Here is an 18914-nt window from a genome sequence, read left to right as displayed (position 1 = left end):
CAGGATCAGACCCCTTTTCGACTGTTAACTTCTCTTCGATACACTTGTACCTTTGGTTCACAAGTCTCAATGTCTTTTTACACAATGAACTGTTGACTTCCCTTCATCGGGATATCTGATTCACTCGTGCCGTTTCACAGTTCCTTTTTGCTTTTATAGATTGCAGGATTCACTCCTCTTGCTTTCTCAACATGCAGGTTTCACTTCTCTTGCTTTCTCTATAGTTCCTAGGTCAAAGGTTCTCGACTGTACAGGGATTTTGCTAGACCGCCCGTATGACCACTTTGACTTGTTTTGGCAGCCCTCCTATGGCCTTCTGGAATTAATAGTTTCCTTCAACATGGGGTCGACCAGAGTCTCTCGAGTTAGCACCCACATGGTGACAGTTCCCTCTGCAGCTGGTCTTCCCTTTAAACCTTACAGTTCTTTGAACTCTCCTCAATAAGCCACTTTGTGACCTTCCTATATAACAGTTCGGTTCTTATCGGCTTTCCCTTCGACTCACCGGCTATGATGAACCACTTGGATTTCTTTGGATCTTGAGTCAAGGTCGGTAACACGGTAGCAGGAGTTTCCCTCGCTCATGCATATCAGCGTAGGCATGCTCTGTGTACCGTTGGCATCTGCTGCAACACACTTTGGCTATTGTCCTCGGTCTTAAGATTCCTTCTGCGGAGGTTTCGCGGGTCTGAGTCGAAAAGGGCCAGGTCGTGTCTCTCCATGTCAGCCTCTCGATATTCACCGCCTTTCTCCTCCTCTTGAGCTGCCGTGCCTGGATAGCTGTCTCGTTGTGCGGTCTGTCTTGCTCGTACTGTGCTCTCTTGCTCCACCTTTTATCCCTGTGGCGAAGGGAAAGGGTTGCCAGGTGTATGTGATTCTGGTCAATTGCCTGACTTTGCCTGACTTTTGGGTTGGGACATGTCAGGTAAAAAGGTTGCGTATTAGTCCATTGGTTTTTGTGTCAGGAAAAGGGGAGAGGTAGAGTTTAAAAGTTCTGCGTGACCGGATTGGGAAAAGGCCTTCATTCTAGGGGGCTAGGTGATTTCGGAACGGTGGGTTTTAGAGGGTTTTTGAAATGATTAGGAGGGTTTGTGGGAACTGTAATTGTTGGTCATATTCGACCGGGAGTTCGGAAAGGGACACTCAGATGGACAGTATTGGTATGGTTTGTGGGGCAAATGGGAATAGTTGGGGTCGTGAAATAACCACGGGGGATTGTGAGAACTGTAGTTTTCTGTCATAATAGATTGGGTGTTCGGAAAAGAATAACCAGAGGGACGTGAAGTCGAAAGATGGGGAGTATTCCAATGGAGACCGGTGAAACCAAGGATTCTGGGTTTGAGGGCAACGGGGTGGTAGGATGTTGTTAAGGGAACTTATACACTCCTTCTCACTATAATACCGCATCTCCCTTTGGATATTCCCCTGAGCATAACCCTAGGCTCCCTCACTCAGGTGTTCCTCGCTCGCTCGTCCACCCCCAGGGTTGGGATCTGAGAGCGCCAGCCCTCCCCATGCCACCTGAATAAGCATTTCCCAGGGTCTACTTGGGAGAATAGCCTCAGGTTTGTCACATCTGTGAACAAAAGGAAATCCTGTATTGAAAGAAAGCAGAGGGAATTGTATGAACTGGCAATCGTGAACCGAGGGATGCCTGCAGAACGGAGTGAAACATGATGACCCCACTAACTGTGTTGACAAAAGTGTACCCGACTGAGGGATGTCCACAGTGGAATGTTTAAAAAAACATTGAGACTTGTGAATGCAACAGGTGAATTCTTTTGAATAAAATCCGTAGTAAACCCGACGGAGTAAGGCTAACATTCGAGAAGGGTCTGAGCCCAGAAGGGGAGGATCCAGGGGTGAAACGTCATCACCCAATGTACGTGTTGAAAGAAACTTTGTGATTTTTAACACATCAGGTCCTAGGAGGAAGGAGACTTTTTTTGTAGAAAAGAGACTTAACCACCGAAGTTCCCGCTACCAGTGAAAGGAACTGTAGTCTTGTGCTGAGGATGCCCGAAAGTGTGCTGTGCTCAGGAGTCACGCCTTGTCCCGTGCTAAAAACGCGGTGAAGGGAGATCCCCGGCTACCACATCCTGACTTATTATTGGTTAACACTTCTTTCTTTTCTTATGAATACATCCCACACTATTTTCTGTGCTTAGTGGTAAGGACTGGCAATAGTTTCTTTTAGTATAGGCCCTTTTATTTGACAAGACGCCACTAGGACTACTTTCTTATTATTTGATGGTTGTAGCTTGCTCCCATCTTAGATTTAGGTTTAGATTAGGTGTTTTCCCAGCCCATTTATACAGTTTAATAAACACCCTTGAACTGTGATCCTTTGTGTCTGTCTTTACTGTTGCCACCATGAGTTCCTTACATATTCCAGAGGTTCTAGAAAAGAGAGAGATGCTAAGGCCTCAGTGGCATAGCAGTGCAATATTTTCAAAGCAGCTGTCACATCTAGAAAAAGGTCATTTCAGAAATCCAACCAGTTATAACAGAAATAGTCAACTTAGATTCAGCAGCTCACCCCAGATATGAAAGTAAATAAACACAGCCCAGAAGGATGAACTGCCATGATGTACGTGCAACAGAGTAGAATGGACTTTCGTGATGATACCCACAGACCATGGACTCCATTCCCATAACAGCTGCCTCTGTCACAATGCCAGAAAACGATCAACTTATTCCCCAACTCCTTGTAAAATGATATTATGGTGCATGCAGAGTGCTTCTCCACCTCTGCACTCAAATATGGAAGAGTAAGCTCTTGCAACCTCGGAACTTGAGATTTCGAGCAACCCACCCACTGCAGAAAGATATAGCATAATACCTCCCCCATTTCCCAGTTACAACAGAAGTAGATATCCCCACCCTTCTCATGTGCAACAGGTAGGTATCCCCACCCTGCTCTAGGGACTGAGACATCTCACTGCACCCTGGCACCTTGGGAAATTGTGCAGTCTTCCTCATTAAAACAAAGCAAGATGATGCACCTTTCATAATAACAGGAGAATGGCGTCTCAGAGAACGCTCCTATTGACACTACCCCTTCCAAATACAGAAGTCATGTCTTAAAGCTGCTTATATATAGAAGAGAAAAATATTCCACACTACCATGTGGAGTACATGGACATCTCACACCCTAGCCTAGTGATGAGAGATGGAATTAACAGCCCTACTTAGAAATATCAGAGTATAACTGCACAGACCCAACCACTTAAAATCAAAATGGGCTCTCACTGCCCTTTCCAAGTACAAGAGTAACATTTCAGTGCCCTTGCATGTCCCACCAATAAGAGTAGAGTGGGTGCCTTGAATTGACAGCACAGTAAAGAGTATGAAAAAGCTAAATAATATACCACTAGTAGGTTCAGCGGACAATATCCAAACACACCCTCTGGGCAAAGAAAACTAAGTTACTAGTCACACTTGGCGATATAGACTATTGATCTGATATTTAAAAAAAAAAAAAAACGATAGCAGATGCGGCTCCTACAAACACCCCTGCTCAAAGCAGACCAATATCACACAGACACTCCCAGGTGTAACATATTAAGAGATTCCTATAAACTTCCAGGTGCAATAGTGTGAGATTTTATACTCATGTCCTGTTGTAGCATCATGATATCGCTATCATTTTCAAGTATAGCAGACAGGAGCTCAATGCCCATTCAATGAAGCAGAGTGACATCTCACAATCTCTAGAGGTATAGCAAAGTGCAATTCTCCCCTCCCCAATTTAAGAATGGCAGGATATCCAGCATATCCTCAACGGTATAGTATGGCCAGAACACACTCACCTTTCAGCATAGCAGAGTGGCTTCTCAAAAGTCTTTACGGTTACAGCAGAGTCAGACAACCTACGGGCTCACAAGTAGAGCAGAGATGAACTCCCACCTTTCCTAACAGAGACACTACCTTCCAAGCATACCAGAGTGAGATTCCATATGTTCAAATGTACAGCAAATGTATAGCAGAACACAAATCCCTCTTCAAATGTGGCAAACCAAAATATTGCAACCATAACAAGTACCACAGAGTGAAATCTCACATCACTCACAGGTATCCTGAAATTAGATCTCACATCCTCTTCCAGGTATTGCTCAGATGAAGTTCATACCCCTTTCCAGTTATTGCAGTGAGACCTAACATCTCTTCATAGTACTATAAGGGCTGCCTACAACTTCTCACCCACTTTAGGTACATGACAGTGAATTTTTGCTGCTTTCCCAAGAATATTCCTCTCTTGAAATCACAGGCATCCTTAGTATAGCAGCATAGGATCCAACAGATTTTTCATGTAGAGCACAGCGATTTCTCAGAGCTTCCATGTATAGAACAATATAAAAATACGCCCAGAATTTGGAGGCTAAGAAGTTTCAGAAGCCTGATCCACACGCAGAAGGAGGACATCCAAAGGCTGTTCCTAAGTACAGAAGATGTAGTTAATAGCCATTTCCAGGCTTGTCAGAAGGAGCCCTTGGAGAGACAGCACAACCGCACTCTGCAGCCATTGATAAGTAAAGTTAATTGAGCTTAAGAAGCGACCCCGCCAAGTTAAGAAGAGTTAATTCTCACTATGACCACCATGTATAGCAGAGCGCAGCCTCAGACTTTGTACCTGAAGCACGGCACAGCTCTTCAAGGTAAGCAAAGAGGAATCCTACAGTCCATCAAGGTACAGCGGAGATACACTTTACAGACCTACATAGTGTAGAAGAGAAGTATCTGAAAGTACTTTGCAGTAAAGCAGAGCAGTGTCTTACTACATTTAATGTAAAGCAGAGTGGCAGATTACAGGGCTTCAAGGCGCAGCATGGTTGCATTGTAAAGCCTCTTGAGGCACAGCAGAGAGGCACCCTTAAGCCTTTGAATGTGCCAGCTTTTAGTTCTTCGGGGTATAAGAGAGAGGCTTCTTACAACTCAGGGTCATTCGTAGCATGCAGTCCATACAGATTCAGCAGATATTTTAGCTATAACAAGAGTTATCTAATAGGGATAGGATGTGTAGTAGAGAGGCATCCTGCAGACCAACCAAGGACAGAGGACTCCAACAGCATGTCTAGGTAAAGCAGGGTGTCAACCATAATTGTTTTGAAGAAAAGCATAGTGCCAGCATACAGACTGACGAGATAGAACAGAGTGATATCCTACAGCTGTATGATGTATAGTAGAGAAATATCTACAGCCCTACAGAGTTCACAGAACTTTCTATGTACAGATAGTGACATGATACAGCCCTTGAAGGTATAGTAAGGTAGTCTCTTCTAAGTCTACACAGGCAAAGTCCCAAATCCTCTGCTCAGTAGGACAGAATGAGCACCCAACCTTCCCTTGTGAGAAGAGTACAGCATGGTTATGTACACCTTCAATGCTTGCATATTTGCCCTCATTGAATCCCAATATCAGTTGAAGAATAATCATATGTTGTCCCAAGCACATAAGAATTCCCACACTTGGGCTTCACTTTAAAAATGTTAGATTCGCACTCCTTCCAAAGAATAGGGCAGCAGTCCGTGCAAAAGCTGCTTTCAACAAACTTCCAGTTACTAAACATTTTCTGCTGATTTGTTATTACCATCTCTGAGTCACTGTGATAGGCTTGGCCCAATCTGGTTTCCGGCCCCGGGCTTGGGGGATGAAGCTGCTCGGGAGAGATCGGGGACTCGGGATGTTCATCAGAATCGTCCTCCTCCGAGTCCCCCTCCCCAGCAGCAAAGGTGCTTCTAGTCAAGAAATCCGAGCGAGTCCTCGCCATGCGGGCCTTCTTTCTATGGGCCGCGAGGGACACCTGATTGATCAAATAATAAATAAATGAACAAATAAATAAAATGTGCAAATAATAAACAAATAACTAAATAAAATGTGCAAAGAAAACAAAACATAAGGAGAAATAGGCGAGGCATCCCCTGTTGGTATTCACTCACAGGCACAGTCAACAAACGCAGCTGGACAAATAATAAAACAAAAAGAAAACCTGAGCTTTGTCGGTTAGCTTGTAGATTTGATGTCCATATGTTTCCTACACATAATGATTAACTTCAAAATCCTCACCAATGCAGAAAGTAGGATACCAACTTCCCACCAAGAGTGGAACAAATTTATATTTTGGACCAAGGATTGAGCACTGTTCCACCCCATCCCGCAACCAAAACCTTGGAGTCCAACCCAACACCTCCTCAGCTTTGCTCTGAACAATGACGACGCGATTCCCAAAAAGGACAAACGCAAGGACTCCTCAGATCACACACCAACGGCAGACCAAAGATAGCTGGGATCGGCTACACACATTCCAAATTCTGATGAAGGCCTATGGCTCCATAGAATATACCCATGCGTGCGCCCAAGGAAGCACCCACAATATGTAAGAAGGGTATCCAATAAAACCCTCTCCAAACCCACCACAATTTATAACTAAGTGCATTGGCTCCCAGCAAAGTTATGTCCAAGCAAGGGAAAGCTAAGCAGCTGAGATTCCTTAAAACACCACAAATTCTAATCCAAGATCTAGGAGAATAGCAGTCTAAGTTGTCTCTTGTGTTAATCAAATTCAATGTACATTTTGACTAAGAAGATGCTATTTTAATGAATAATTATTTTGAAGGTGTCGGATTGTATCTTTACTTTTATGTTTGTATATGTAACATAATTGCACTGTACTGCATTTAGTTTTTTAACTGCAAGGCTTTTATGGAAAATTCTCGAAATAAACCTTTGTGTGATGATGGGAATTCCAAGCTCAGACTACCCCACTGACATGTTGCCACATTCTATAAACCACATTTCAAATTGGGCTGAAGCGTCTCTAATGTGTGACCAAAGCGACCGGTCCAACTCAGTGGGCCTCATTACAAGTTTGCTGGTCCGGTAACTATGGTACCAGTAAGAATGCCGGTACCGTAGTTACCGTACCGACAAACTATGAGTTCTGCTCGCGGGTGACTTTTTGCCTGCCAGGTCCGACCTGAACCCACGAGCAGAGCATGTCGGATGCACCGGCACCATTTTAAATGGTGCCGGTGCATCCGGCCTCCCCATTCCCATTGAGCCCTATGGTGCTCAAATGGGAATGGGGAGCATTTTTTTTTTACTGGTGCCCGGGAATGGGCAAATACCGGGTCCGGCGGGCCGTAATGACCCAGTAATTACCCATTCCCGGGCACCGGTACAATTCGCAAGTTCGGCAGCAGCCTGCCGGTTCTTCTGGCAAGGCTACCGCCTAACTTGTAATGAGGCCCAGTTTTGACCAGTGAATAGAGCTCTTAGTTGTCCCAGTTAGCTTCTGAATTATGTCACACAGAACTCCAAAGAATGCTCTGCAGCCTCTGACTAATATTGCAAATGTAGCATAAATTAATATGGAAACCAGAAGCATATCTTTATTAATGATTAAAAGTACAAGCCAATGAGTACATCTCAAGGTGGCAGATAAAGAAGCAACCAATATTGTGCTGAAACCAGGAACTAGGTTTCTGCTTATGTTAGTGAATTGTCAAGTTTACTAAGCCTGTTTGCTAAAAAAAGGAATTGTACAGTATTTACAATGTTCGCAGATACCTTGTCCCTGACCACTCACATTTTTTGTTTGTATAATAGTGTATTCTTATTTTAGTACAAACTGTTGTGATGTTACTTGATGCAGAACCATGAGATGGCTTGGAACACAGAGTGCATGGAATGTTTGACTATGAGCTGTGCTCCAGAGTTCCAATGCTGTCAGTTGAGCCTGGGTGATGGGACCCGGTGGTCTTTCTCTTATAACAGCTTAAGTAACTTATAATAAAGAACTTTCAAGTAACCTTAAGAAGAGTATGAAGTTACATTACAACAATGGCGACGAGGATTTCCAAGAACCCAGAGAGGAAGTAAGCTGGGCTGTGGTGGGGGAGCAGCAGAAGAAGCAGAGAGACCACTGCCCCCAGTCATCCAAGTAAGTCCCATCACCCAGGGGGGGCTATCAGCGCAAGGGGTTAAGGACAGTAAGAAATAGGGGAGCGGAAGAAGCGAACCAGTGAAGCTCCTTAAGATAATTACAACCCCAAATAGTGATGCGCAGGCCCCATAAGTTGAAGCAGCCCATGAAGTAAACAAACCCCATTTGTGCCACAATCAGAAATGGTGTGGGGGCTGTTAAAGGGAGGCCTTTATGAATGGAGGTGGCAGTCTGTAATGCAGTCTGACATTTGAGAGGCGCAGGGTGAAGTGCGCAGGCTGCGTGAGGAAGCCCCGGTGCCCCTGGAGAAGAGCGGCCCCTGTATCACAGCAAGAGGAAGAAGGCTCCAATATTGCTTGTTTATACACAAGTGTTTGGCCCAATTCGGGGTATGGAGAGTCCAAGATGAAAAGCCCCAAGAATGGAGCGTGAAGCAGGAAGAAGTACATTTGCCGTGTGTACCGTGAGCAATGGGACTCTGTGGACTCAGAGATGTCCGTTGGTGTACGGGAGATCTATGCCTGCCCAAGTCTCATGTGAAAATGATGACGTAACAGCACTGTTGCAGGAGTTGGCGGAGCAATGGAATGCTGTGGCGTAATAGTGTAAACTGTTCAGAGAGCAGACTATGCACTTTTGGTATGTGTTCGTATCTTCGGGAACACGATCTGGCAATGCTGTTAAGGAGTAGTGAAATAAGTGTCAGAGTAAAGGACCTAAACAAAACGTCTAACGTGATGACGTTCACCAATACTAAGGCAAAACGTCCCTGGTAAAGAGAAAAGTTGAGGTGAAGGAACGGAGCACCGTGCATGCTTGCTCAGAAATGTCAGTTGTAGCAGTGGAGTGCAGATGTTCATGGTCATGCGCAGACTAGGAGGGAAGAAAGAAACAAACGGCGTGGAAATGGAAGTTCCCTGACGAAAGGGATATTCACGAAGGAAACAGTTTTTTATTGAATATGGCAAGCCACTGTAGGTTGCTACGATACGCCCATGGAAGCAAGTTTCATCTTTGAGGAAATGCTCGGGGATGTCCGCAAGAGTGTTGCCGTCATATGTGCATTTCAAAGTAACCTCTGTAGTAAGGGCACGACTAGTGGAAGCGGTGCATCGGGGTGACACAACAACAAAGGAAGCAGGAGCACAGCATGAGACCTATGATGGCAGTGTGATCAGAATCAGATGTCATGAACGTTGGACTCATAAAAGAAGTTGAAGTTCGAGCGGCCACCGTGTATCCTTTAATATTTTTGATTTATTTGCAGTCTCATGCGTGCATAGAACAGTTTAAGGATCAATGGATCAGTGTGTGTGTGGGAACTGCACGTGAAGTTGAGAAAGTGTTTTCAGAAGAAGTTTGCAGGTAGTGAGGTTGAGAAGTTAAAATGTATTAGATGTAACACATTTTGAGGCATTTCAGGATAAAAGTGGACTCATTTGGACTTTCATAAATATGCACAATTTATGCAAGTATGTGTGTTACAGGTGTGGTGTCGAGCCGCTAGATTTAACACTTTGAGGCATTTCAGGTTAGGTTGCATCTCCCTTTCTATTGACAATGCAGAAACGAAATGTCCAACGCAATCAACATCATAACATATCTCTTCCATTTCCGATGACAACCTGTCAGAGAGATGTTTAACTTGCTCACACCCCTCCTAGACACAGACAACCTTATAAAGGAAAACGCTGTGCTGGAGGACCAACTGAACATTCCACTGTATGCATACCTCTCCTCACATGACACTACCAGGAAGGACCCATCCCAAGGTAAACTTTCATGGACATTTCACTAAGTAGAACTATGCTGATGAAATTTCATCTTTTAGAGATGATGTAACTCAAAACATCTGGGCGACACCAATGACCACATGGTAAAGGTCACCCACACACATATGGAAGGATCCTCCCTACCCACGTGATACTAACAAAAACACTCGGAGTATCTACTCCATTACACTTTATCTCTCACCATACATTCGGAGTTTCTGCTTACCAATGTTTTGTGGCATTCTCCCCAAAATACTGGGAGTAACCACCTCCTATACACTTTGGCCTACTCAAAACAGGGCGCTAACTCCTCACACTGTGGGACGCTATCCCTATTCACAGTGGGACGCTATCCCTTCACAATGGGACGCGCTCCCCTTCACAGTGGGACGCTATCCCTTCACATTGGGACGCTATCCCTATTTAACGGTGGGACGCTATCCCTTCCTTCAGTGGGACGCTATCCCTTCACAATGGGACGCTATCCCTTCACAATGGGACGCTATCCCTATTCAACGGTGGGACGCTATCCCTTCCTTCAGTGGGACGCTATCCCTTCCTTCAGTGGGACGCTATCCCTCATCATTGGGACGCTATCCCTTCACAGTGGGACGCTATCCCTTCACGATGGGACGCTATCCCTCATCAATGGGACGCTATCCCACGCAGTGGGACGCTATCCCTTCACAGTGGGACGCTATCCCTTCACAATGGGACTCTATCCCTTCACAATGGGACTCTATCCCTTCACAATGGGACTCTATCCCTGCTCATCTTCTTCACCCTTTCAAAAATTTAGGAATGCAATAACCACACCTCCTACAGACTACAATAATTTTTCTTCAACTCTAAAACATCTATACTTCAAACACGATGTCTATAACTTCACACGTAAAACACTAACTCTATATTCTTCCATGCATTGCATTTTGTAACTCATTTTCTCTAAGAGACAATGCAACCTTTAAACATTCACATAAAGTAGCATTTCCATTTCTATGTGTCCATGTTGCAATTTGCAACCTAACCTGAAATGCCTCAAAGTGTTAAATCTAGCGGCTCGACACCACACCTGTAACACACATACTTGCATAAATTGTGCATATTTATGAAAGTCCAAATGAGTCCACTTTTATCCTGAAATGCCTCAAAATGTGTTACATCTAATACATTTTAACTTCTCAACCTCACTACCTGCAAACTTCTTCTGAAAACACTTTCTCAACTTCACGTGCAGTTCCCACACACACACTGATCCATTGATCCTTAAACTGTTCTATGCACGCATGAGACTGCAAATAAATCAAAAATATTAAAGGATACACGGTGGCCGCTCGAACTTCAACTTCTTTTATGAGTCCAACGTTCATGACATCTGATTCTGATCACACTGCCATCATAGGTCTCATGCTGTGCTCCTGCTTCCTTTGTTGTTGTGTCACCCCGATGCACCGCTTCCACTAGTCGTGCATATCCCATCCTCGTCGCCATTGTTGTAATGTAACTTCATACTCTTCTTAAGGTTACTTGAAAGTTCTTTATTATAAGTTACTTAAGCTGTTATAAGAGAAAGACCACCGGGTCCCATCACCCAGGCTCAACTGATAGCATTGGAACTCTGGAGCACAGCTCATAGTCAAACATTCCATGCACTCTCAGTGTTCCAAGCCATCTCATGGTTCTGCATCAAGTAACATCACAACACAAACCATGAAAGAAATTAAAAGTAACTACAAAGTTCTTGTTAATGAATTATTATTATAGTATTTAATGAGCACGGACCTTGCAACAGAGCGCTTTAGAGGGGTGTACAACAATACAGATACATAACAGAGTGCTTTACAGAAGTATACAACAGTACAGATGCATAACAAAGCGCTTTTCCTTGGTAACAACAGAACAGATATACAGCAGGGGTTGGATAAAGAGGGGCACAGACAGTGGAGTAACTTTGTTGAAAAAGTTGAGGGGGGACATGACATCTGAAGAAAATGTGCCCCAGACAAATGAATGGGGACAAAATGGTGTGCCATGAAAGTTTGGGGGGTGGGGGCGGACAAACACCACTGTCCCCCCCCCCCTAAAATTACACCAATGGGCACAGAGAAGGAGTAGAGCTATGGTGGGGAGGAGAGAGGCGGGCGTCATCTAGCGAGTCAGGTGGCGTGTGGGGACCACAAAAGAAATTCTCTGACAAGACTGGAGGAGAGTATTATCCTTCACTTTTTGTAGCAGTAAGAAAAGTTACAACGTAACTACTCCCAGAAAATGATCCTTCAAAACGTGGTTACGCACATCCCAATTCCATTATATCTAGTACCCGGGTCCAGATCCTTTTTTATGCCCTCTCTTTCTTTGCTGCTCTTTCTGGAGATGAGTGAGTTTTTCAAATTCTGTGAATCAAGTGACTTTCCCGATAACATTTTGTGAAATAATTGTGGTTGCATGGTGCAAATTGTAGAGGATAAATACTGTTTGTCTTGTCATTATGTTTACATGAGTGCAGCGTTAGGGCAGAATTCCATGTTTAGGGGTTCTGCTGTCCATTTTATGGGGCCCCTAAACATTTAAGGGGTGTTCCCATTGGTTTTTAGGAACTCTGACCGAATTATGTGAGCAGATGGACATTTACTGTAGTCCTCAGCCTACTGCAAACCTTTTTGAGTATATGATCCTAAGGTAGAACATTTTGCCTTTGGGTAATTATACAATTCTATGTTGGTTTTAGGGAGTAGGCAGGTGGCTGCTGTAATTTTAGCTTGTCATCACCAGGGGTGCAAGCCGATCAGCACGACTGTAAGCCCAATGCACCTTATGGGTAGTCATTTGGTTACTAATGTATTTGTTTAAGACCTGCTTTCAGCCAGTTTTTGGACCATCCCTGATTTGGGAAACCATGAGAAAGCCCCAAAATGCCAGTTGTGTGCACATGGGCTCACTTTGATCCCAGCTCTGAACCCTCTATTGTGGTTTGGATTGGTGGTTTTGCTTACCTGCTTGAAGAGTAGCTTTATTTTGAGACCAACTTGGACCATACTAGCTGGACTTGTGTCTCATTAGCTTAGCTATGGCTTGGATTTGTGGCTGCTGGACATCCTGAAAGGGCTTTCTTCTTGCTCACCCCTGGTCCTCCTGCTTGGTTGGGCTGTTACAGTCACTGGGTCATTTTACCGCTGCTTTCATGCTTTACCACGTAGGTTGTCTGCCTAGGTGAATGAAGCTGCCCGGTTACATGTCTTTATAACAAATCATTTTATAACAAATGCACATATAACAAAAATTATATAACGACAAAATGAAGAATACTTTTTTTTGGGGGTTAGGCGATGCCTCCCCAAACCCCCGTTTCCCACCCCAACTGTTTCCCCACAAGATTTAACCCTTTACCCCCACCCCACATTTTCATTATGTTTTTCATTATATATTCATTCTATATAAAATGTTCGTTATAAAGAGTTATGTAAACCAAGCTGCACTTGTTCAGAAGACTAATGGGGCAGAAATATCCTGCCTCTCCTATTTTCTGGGCCCGTCCTGGGTCGCTTCACTGTAGTCTTCATCGTGGCACTGTTTTCTGCTGATTTGTTGCCCCTCTTTCTCCTCCAAACTATCAGAATCTACTTGGCTGGGTTTCTCTGTCTTCTAGGAACCATCTCTGCTGTTTCTTTCACTTCTGGCTGGTGGATCCTACTGCTGGGAAGGCTGATTCTTCTTCTATTTGGCCGTCTGGGTCGTCACTAGTCTGGGTTCAGTTTCCTGGATGAGCAAATTTTGTACACTGTACAATTAAAAGAAGAGCTGTACTCTATCAGGTCTTTTTGCTTTTCCTACACCAACTTTTTAGGAACCACGACCGTGAGTACTTCACTCGGGGCCCTCCGTTGGTAGGTTATTAGTGTAGTGTGGGTGTTGTGGTCTGTGGTTCGAAGTTCTCTGCAGGCCCCCTGCAACTGTGTTCGGGCTTTTATTTGCATTGGCCCAAAACATGTTTGGCTGAATCTCTTCAAGGGGCTGCTCTGGTTCTCACAACTGGAAATGGAACTCTTCAAAAGTATCTCCTCTGGTGACCCCTAGAGTCAGTTGCTGTCTTCTCTGCATCTTTGTACAACTGTTCTTACTTTTCCCCACAATGGTGGCTTTGCCTACCGACTTTGTTCATTGATTGATATGCAGAATTTGTGAACCCACCTTAAACTCGTCCTAAAGTGAGCTGTAGGCTAATGACTGAAACTTAAGCATGCATCCCAGATTTGATATGCATTTTTAAAGTCTTTCATTCCATTTCCATCCATGAATAATGCCTTGTTACAATGCATATCTGCAAAGTGTTACTGGGACTATTCTTCTAGGAATGCAATCAATATGGTGCTAGAAGACTAAACATAGTCTAACCTTTGATGGCCTCCTGATGTGTGTACTCATGTGCCTACCCTGTCTCCAGCCACTAGGTCCTACATTTAATATTCAGTGTGCATTTGTATTATTTATAATACTATCTCCTAGAACAAGGGGCTCAGAACAGGACTATGTGAACAAAACATTTACCACTCTGAAATGTTCTTTCTGATGGATTTTCCTCACACATATTCCTCATATATGATATTATATATCTCCAATGGAACTGTCCTTTCAGAAATGTTTTCGCCACCAGGGGGCACACCACGGCTCGGCACCTTGACCCTGCACTGGACCTGAAATCAGGCCATTATCTAGTGGGGTGCTGTGTCCTATGACCTCCATTCTGCCTTTTTCCGAGCACTCCGCCACTGAGCGACAGCAGATCCAATAAGGTGTACAAATTATCCACCAAAAGGGGCAGTTTGGGAGGGTGATGAGGAATCCAAGAGAAGAACATCAATCAGAACTGGTTTGTTTTGTTGTAGTTGCGTTTTATTCAAGTAATACGTTACAGCTCTTCTGACATCTAATGTATGGAGGCTTCTCCCTGCTGAATTTGTAGGGTTTTGGAAAAAAGCTGGGAGTTCTATACGCTGATTGACATGGAACTTAGAGATGAATTTAGGAGAGAAGCGTGGATGAGTGCGTAAAACCACTTTGTCCTTGTGAATGGTTACAAATGGATCTAAAACCGAGAGCGCCTGCAGTTCACTCACCCTCCTTATAGATGTAATGGACACAAGAAAAGCAGCCTTTTAAGTGAGACACTTAAAACTGGTTTTATGCATTGGTTGAAAATGAGGTCCCATAAGTTAAATCAGGACTACATTTAAGTCCCATCTGGGAGTTTGATTTAAAATTGGAGGGTGTAATCTTTTGACCCCTTCCATAAAGGCTTTAATAACAGTGACTTTCCAACAAGAGACTTTCTTCAGAGAGATGGTGTAAGCAGAACAAGCAGCTAGATGCACTCAGTGAATTAAAGACTAGCCCTGAATCCAAAAGGTGTAAAGAAGGTATAGAGCAATGTGAGAGGGTGTGCAGTAAATAGGATTGATGTTCCTTGATCTACACCAAATGAGAAAGTATTTCCACTTATTGAAATAGCAGTGTCTGGGATTAGGTTTTCGTAACTCTAAGAATGTCCATACATCTTTGAGGAAGATTCAAATGCCTAAACTCTACGCATTCAGGAGCCAAGCTGCTAAATTCAGTGTCTGAGGACTCTACATCCAACTTTCTCTCCCTAAATACCTCGCTGCTAGAACCCTTCGGTCCTCTACCTCCAACTCTCTGCAGATCAGATGTTTCTCCAAGCAGAGAGTGAGGGATAGATCTTTTTCTTCGGCAGGAGCCTGCCTCTGGAACAGCCTCTCTGCCCCTCTCCGACTTGAGCCTGATCTCCGTAAGTTCCGGAAGCTTCTCAGCAAATTCCTTTTCTCCTCCTCCCTTGCTAATTGCCTCCTGCCATTTGCGACTGGTTGCCTGTGTCCCTATGAGTCTTACTGGGGCCGGGCCCTCTTTCAACCAGTATTCCCCTGCACCTCTTCCCAGCACTTGCCCTTGAACACCCTTGTCCGACTAGCCTACGGAGTCTGGCCCACCCCCGTCCTTGCACTAGTTGACCCCTACCCCGGGTTCCCTTGGCACTTGCACTCCTGGGCTCCCCTTAGCACTTCCTAGCCCTTGATATTGATATTGTATTTCTATCGCGCTCGTACACAAGTGTTTCAGAGCGCGACAAGGGAGGGGAACAGGGGAGAACAAAACAGCGATATTACTAGGCCCAGTTACATTGAGAACGCGCAAGTGCATGGGGGAGGGGGAAAAGGGCATGGAAGGGGGGGAGAAGTGGAAAGTGCGAAGCAGAGGAGAAACAGATTAATAATAAATAAATAATAAAGGCAACAAACAGTGGTAGTGCAGCCAGCAATTTGCAAGTGCTAGGTTTAAGGCAGCAGACAGGGTAGGTCTGATATGTGCAGGAAGAAAAAGGGGGGGGGGGGCTGTAAGGGTACAGATACAGACACTTGTGCAAGGGGTGGCCTGGAGGCAGTGCGGAGGGTGGCAGTGTGAGCAGGTATCTGGGCCCGGAGGACAGGGGTTGGCCAGGTGCACGGTGCCAAGAGAGAACAGATCAGCAGGGAAGAGGGGGAGCGAAGGCAGAAGAAAAGAGGAAGGTCTTGAGGTGCTTCCGGAACCTTCTCCTCAGGTTTTAGAGTGGCAGGGATCTGTCCCAGAGGGAGTCCCCACCCGAAGACAGATCAACCCCCAGCTCGTTTCTTTGAAAAACGACTGACCCTGAGGGAGTTGGAGGTAGAGGAGCGATGAGCTCGAGAGGAGAGGTATTTGCAGAGGGATAGCTAAATGTATTTTGGCCCCAGGCTCCAGAAAGCCTTGTGGACAATGCAGAGGGTTTTGAATTTAATCCTTGCAGCCACTGGGAGCCAATTGAGATATTTCAGAGCTGGAGAGATACGATCCCAGGGCTTGAGGCCAAGGACAAGTCTTGCAGTCCTGTTCTGGATTAGTTGCAGAGGGCGGAGAGTAGAGGCAGGTAGATTTAGAAAGAGGCTGTTACAATAGTCCAACCTAGAGAGAACCAGAGCTTGGGATACCATGAGCTTCTGGGGGAAGGAGAGGAAAGGCAGAGTACCTCTGAGGAGGTGCAGTAGGAAGTTTGACTTTTTAGAGCCCTCAGATGTGGGGCCACCTCCTCCTATTGAACTTCTTCCTCTTCTCCCTCTTCCATCCCTTCAGCTGTCTGCCCCCCCCCCCCCACTCCTGCACTTCTTGTTACTGCACTTGCATGATCCGAATGTCACAAGGCCTAGAAGGACAGTTATTGTTGTTTTCTTCTCTGTCCCCACCTCTTTTTTGTCTTGTGGCGCCTGGAAACACTTTTTGCTTTATAGGTGCCATACAAATGTTCAATAAATAAATATAAATGGATGTAGTGTTGATCCCTGACCTTGGGACAGCATGTTTAACTGCATGGAAGCTTGACTGGAAGACAAGACATCTTCATTTGGTGTGAGAACCTGTTTCTGGTGCATCTTGTGGACTATCCTGTTGAGGAGAGGAGTCGGAGGGATTCGGGGGGGCGTAGGCAAATCTCCTTAACCAATTCATCCACAGGGCGTTCCCCTTGCATCTTGTTTGGGGATACCTCAAGGCGAGGTCTGGGCATTGCACGTTCTCCAGTGTTGCAAATAGATCCATATGTTGATGACCCCATTCTGTGAAGATGTTGTGTAAAATGTCAGCTTGCAACTGCCATTCGTGCTCTACGAGAAGCTGTACGTTTCAGCTGAGGACATCTGCTAGAAGATTGTGTTTCCCTGAAACTTGTTGGGACAGGAGGAACATGTGTTTCAGCGCCCCATTCCATAGGTTTCTAGTCTGGACAGACCGGGAGAGTGTGTCCCGCCCCGTTTGTTTATATAAAAAAGGGCTGTAGTGCTATCTGTTAGGACTAGAGCTGTTTTCCCCTGTAACTGGTCTTGAACAGCTTTCAGAGCTTTGAACACTGCCAGAAGCTCTAACAGGTTGATATGCCTGTTTGCTAGTGTCTGAACTCTCACACTGTGGGCTGTATGATGGAGATAATGTGCTCCCCACCCTGATAGGGAAGCACCTGTGGTAAGAGTGGCCTCTATTGCTGGTGTGGTGAATGATTTCCATTTGAGAAGGTTCTCCCTTGGACACCACTGCAGAGACGGAATTAGACACCGAGAGACGACCAATAGATCATCCCACTGACCCCTGGCCTGAGACCATTGTCTTGCGAGCCACACTTGCATCGGACGCATGCGCAGACGGGCATGAGGCACTAGATGCAGAAAGCCATCATTCCAAGCAGGCGTGTGTACGGTTATCTGACGAGTGGTTATAAATTGTGGGATTTGGAATAAAAGGTTTTGGACCCTGTTGTTGGACGGAAAGACAAGATTGTCTTTTTTCTGAATTAAAGCTCCCAGAAATAGTTTGACTTGACTCGGATTGTGAATTGATTTTTTGATAAACGCTATTGGTGCCGGGGCTATGCCGAATGGCAGTACTTTGAACTGATAATGAGTGCTTCCCACTCGGAATCTTAGGAACCTTCTGTGTACTGGCAACATTGAAATATGAAAGTATGCATCCTCCATATCTAATGTTGCCATGTAGTCCCCCTTTTTGAGAAGAGGGATTACCTCCTGCATGGTAGTCATCCTGACTTTTTGTGGTTTGACCTACTTGTTTGCAGAATGCAGATCTAATACAGGGCACAAGGTTCAGTTATTTTTGGGTACAAGGAAGTACACCGAATAAAGAGCCTTGCTTACCGCTAGAAAGGGGACAAGTTTTATGGTTCCTTTTTGAAGTAATGTTGCCACTTCCACTTGCAGGATGAGCTGATGTTCTCGCGACATCCTTCTGTGCCTTAGCTGAACACGAGAACATGAGAGCCGACGCGAATGGACAGAAGCAACTAACACTGCGGCTAAAAAAGCAGGAGAGATTATCCCATTAATATGAGATGAACAAAAGGAGAATAGGATAGAAGGAAGATTTGAAAAAGGCTGAGATGCCGTAACACGTGTCATCCTAAAGGGCTGACCCATAAGGGCACTGAAACATTGATTTAAGCAATAAAAGGAGATACATCCACAAAGACTTGGCGCTTCTTTTAAGAGTACATACAAAAACGGATTCCTCAATTGGCTTATTTATTTAAGTGGCCTGAGTTTCTGGTTTGAACCCAAAATTATGCAAAAAAACAACAGGGGTCCTGGGAGTCCCTCTGCCGGACATTA

The 18914-nt window shown here is 44.9% G+C and overlaps 1 protein-coding gene across 7 annotated transcripts in view; it reads right to left on the bottom strand.

Annotated features, from left to right (window-relative positions):
* MYO9A (myosin IXA) overlaps positions 1–18914 on the bottom strand; it is a 1154601-nt gene that overhangs the window by 252434 nt on the left and 883253 nt on the right. For 6 of the 7 annotated variants that reach the window (XM_069624659.1, XM_069624658.1, XM_069624661.1 and 3 more), the window contains one exon: positions 5591–5803. The exons of the other annotated variant lie outside the window; for it this stretch is intronic. In XM_069624659.1, the coding sequence (XP_069480760.1) occupies positions 5591–5803 (213 nt within the window). The remainder of the gene's footprint in view (positions 1–5590; positions 5804–18914) is intronic. 7 annotated transcript variants of the gene reach the window in all.

Source organism: Ambystoma mexicanum, chromosome 11 (genome assembly GCF_040938575.1).
Source record: "Ambystoma mexicanum isolate Mex_15411 chromosome 11, UKY_AmexF1_1, whole genome shotgun sequence".
Taxonomy (NCBI): domain Eukaryota; kingdom Metazoa; phylum Chordata; class Amphibia; order Caudata; family Ambystomatidae; genus Ambystoma; species Ambystoma mexicanum.
The sequence above is the reverse complement of the archived record's forward strand: the minus strand, read 5'-3'. Positions and strand labels throughout refer to the sequence as shown.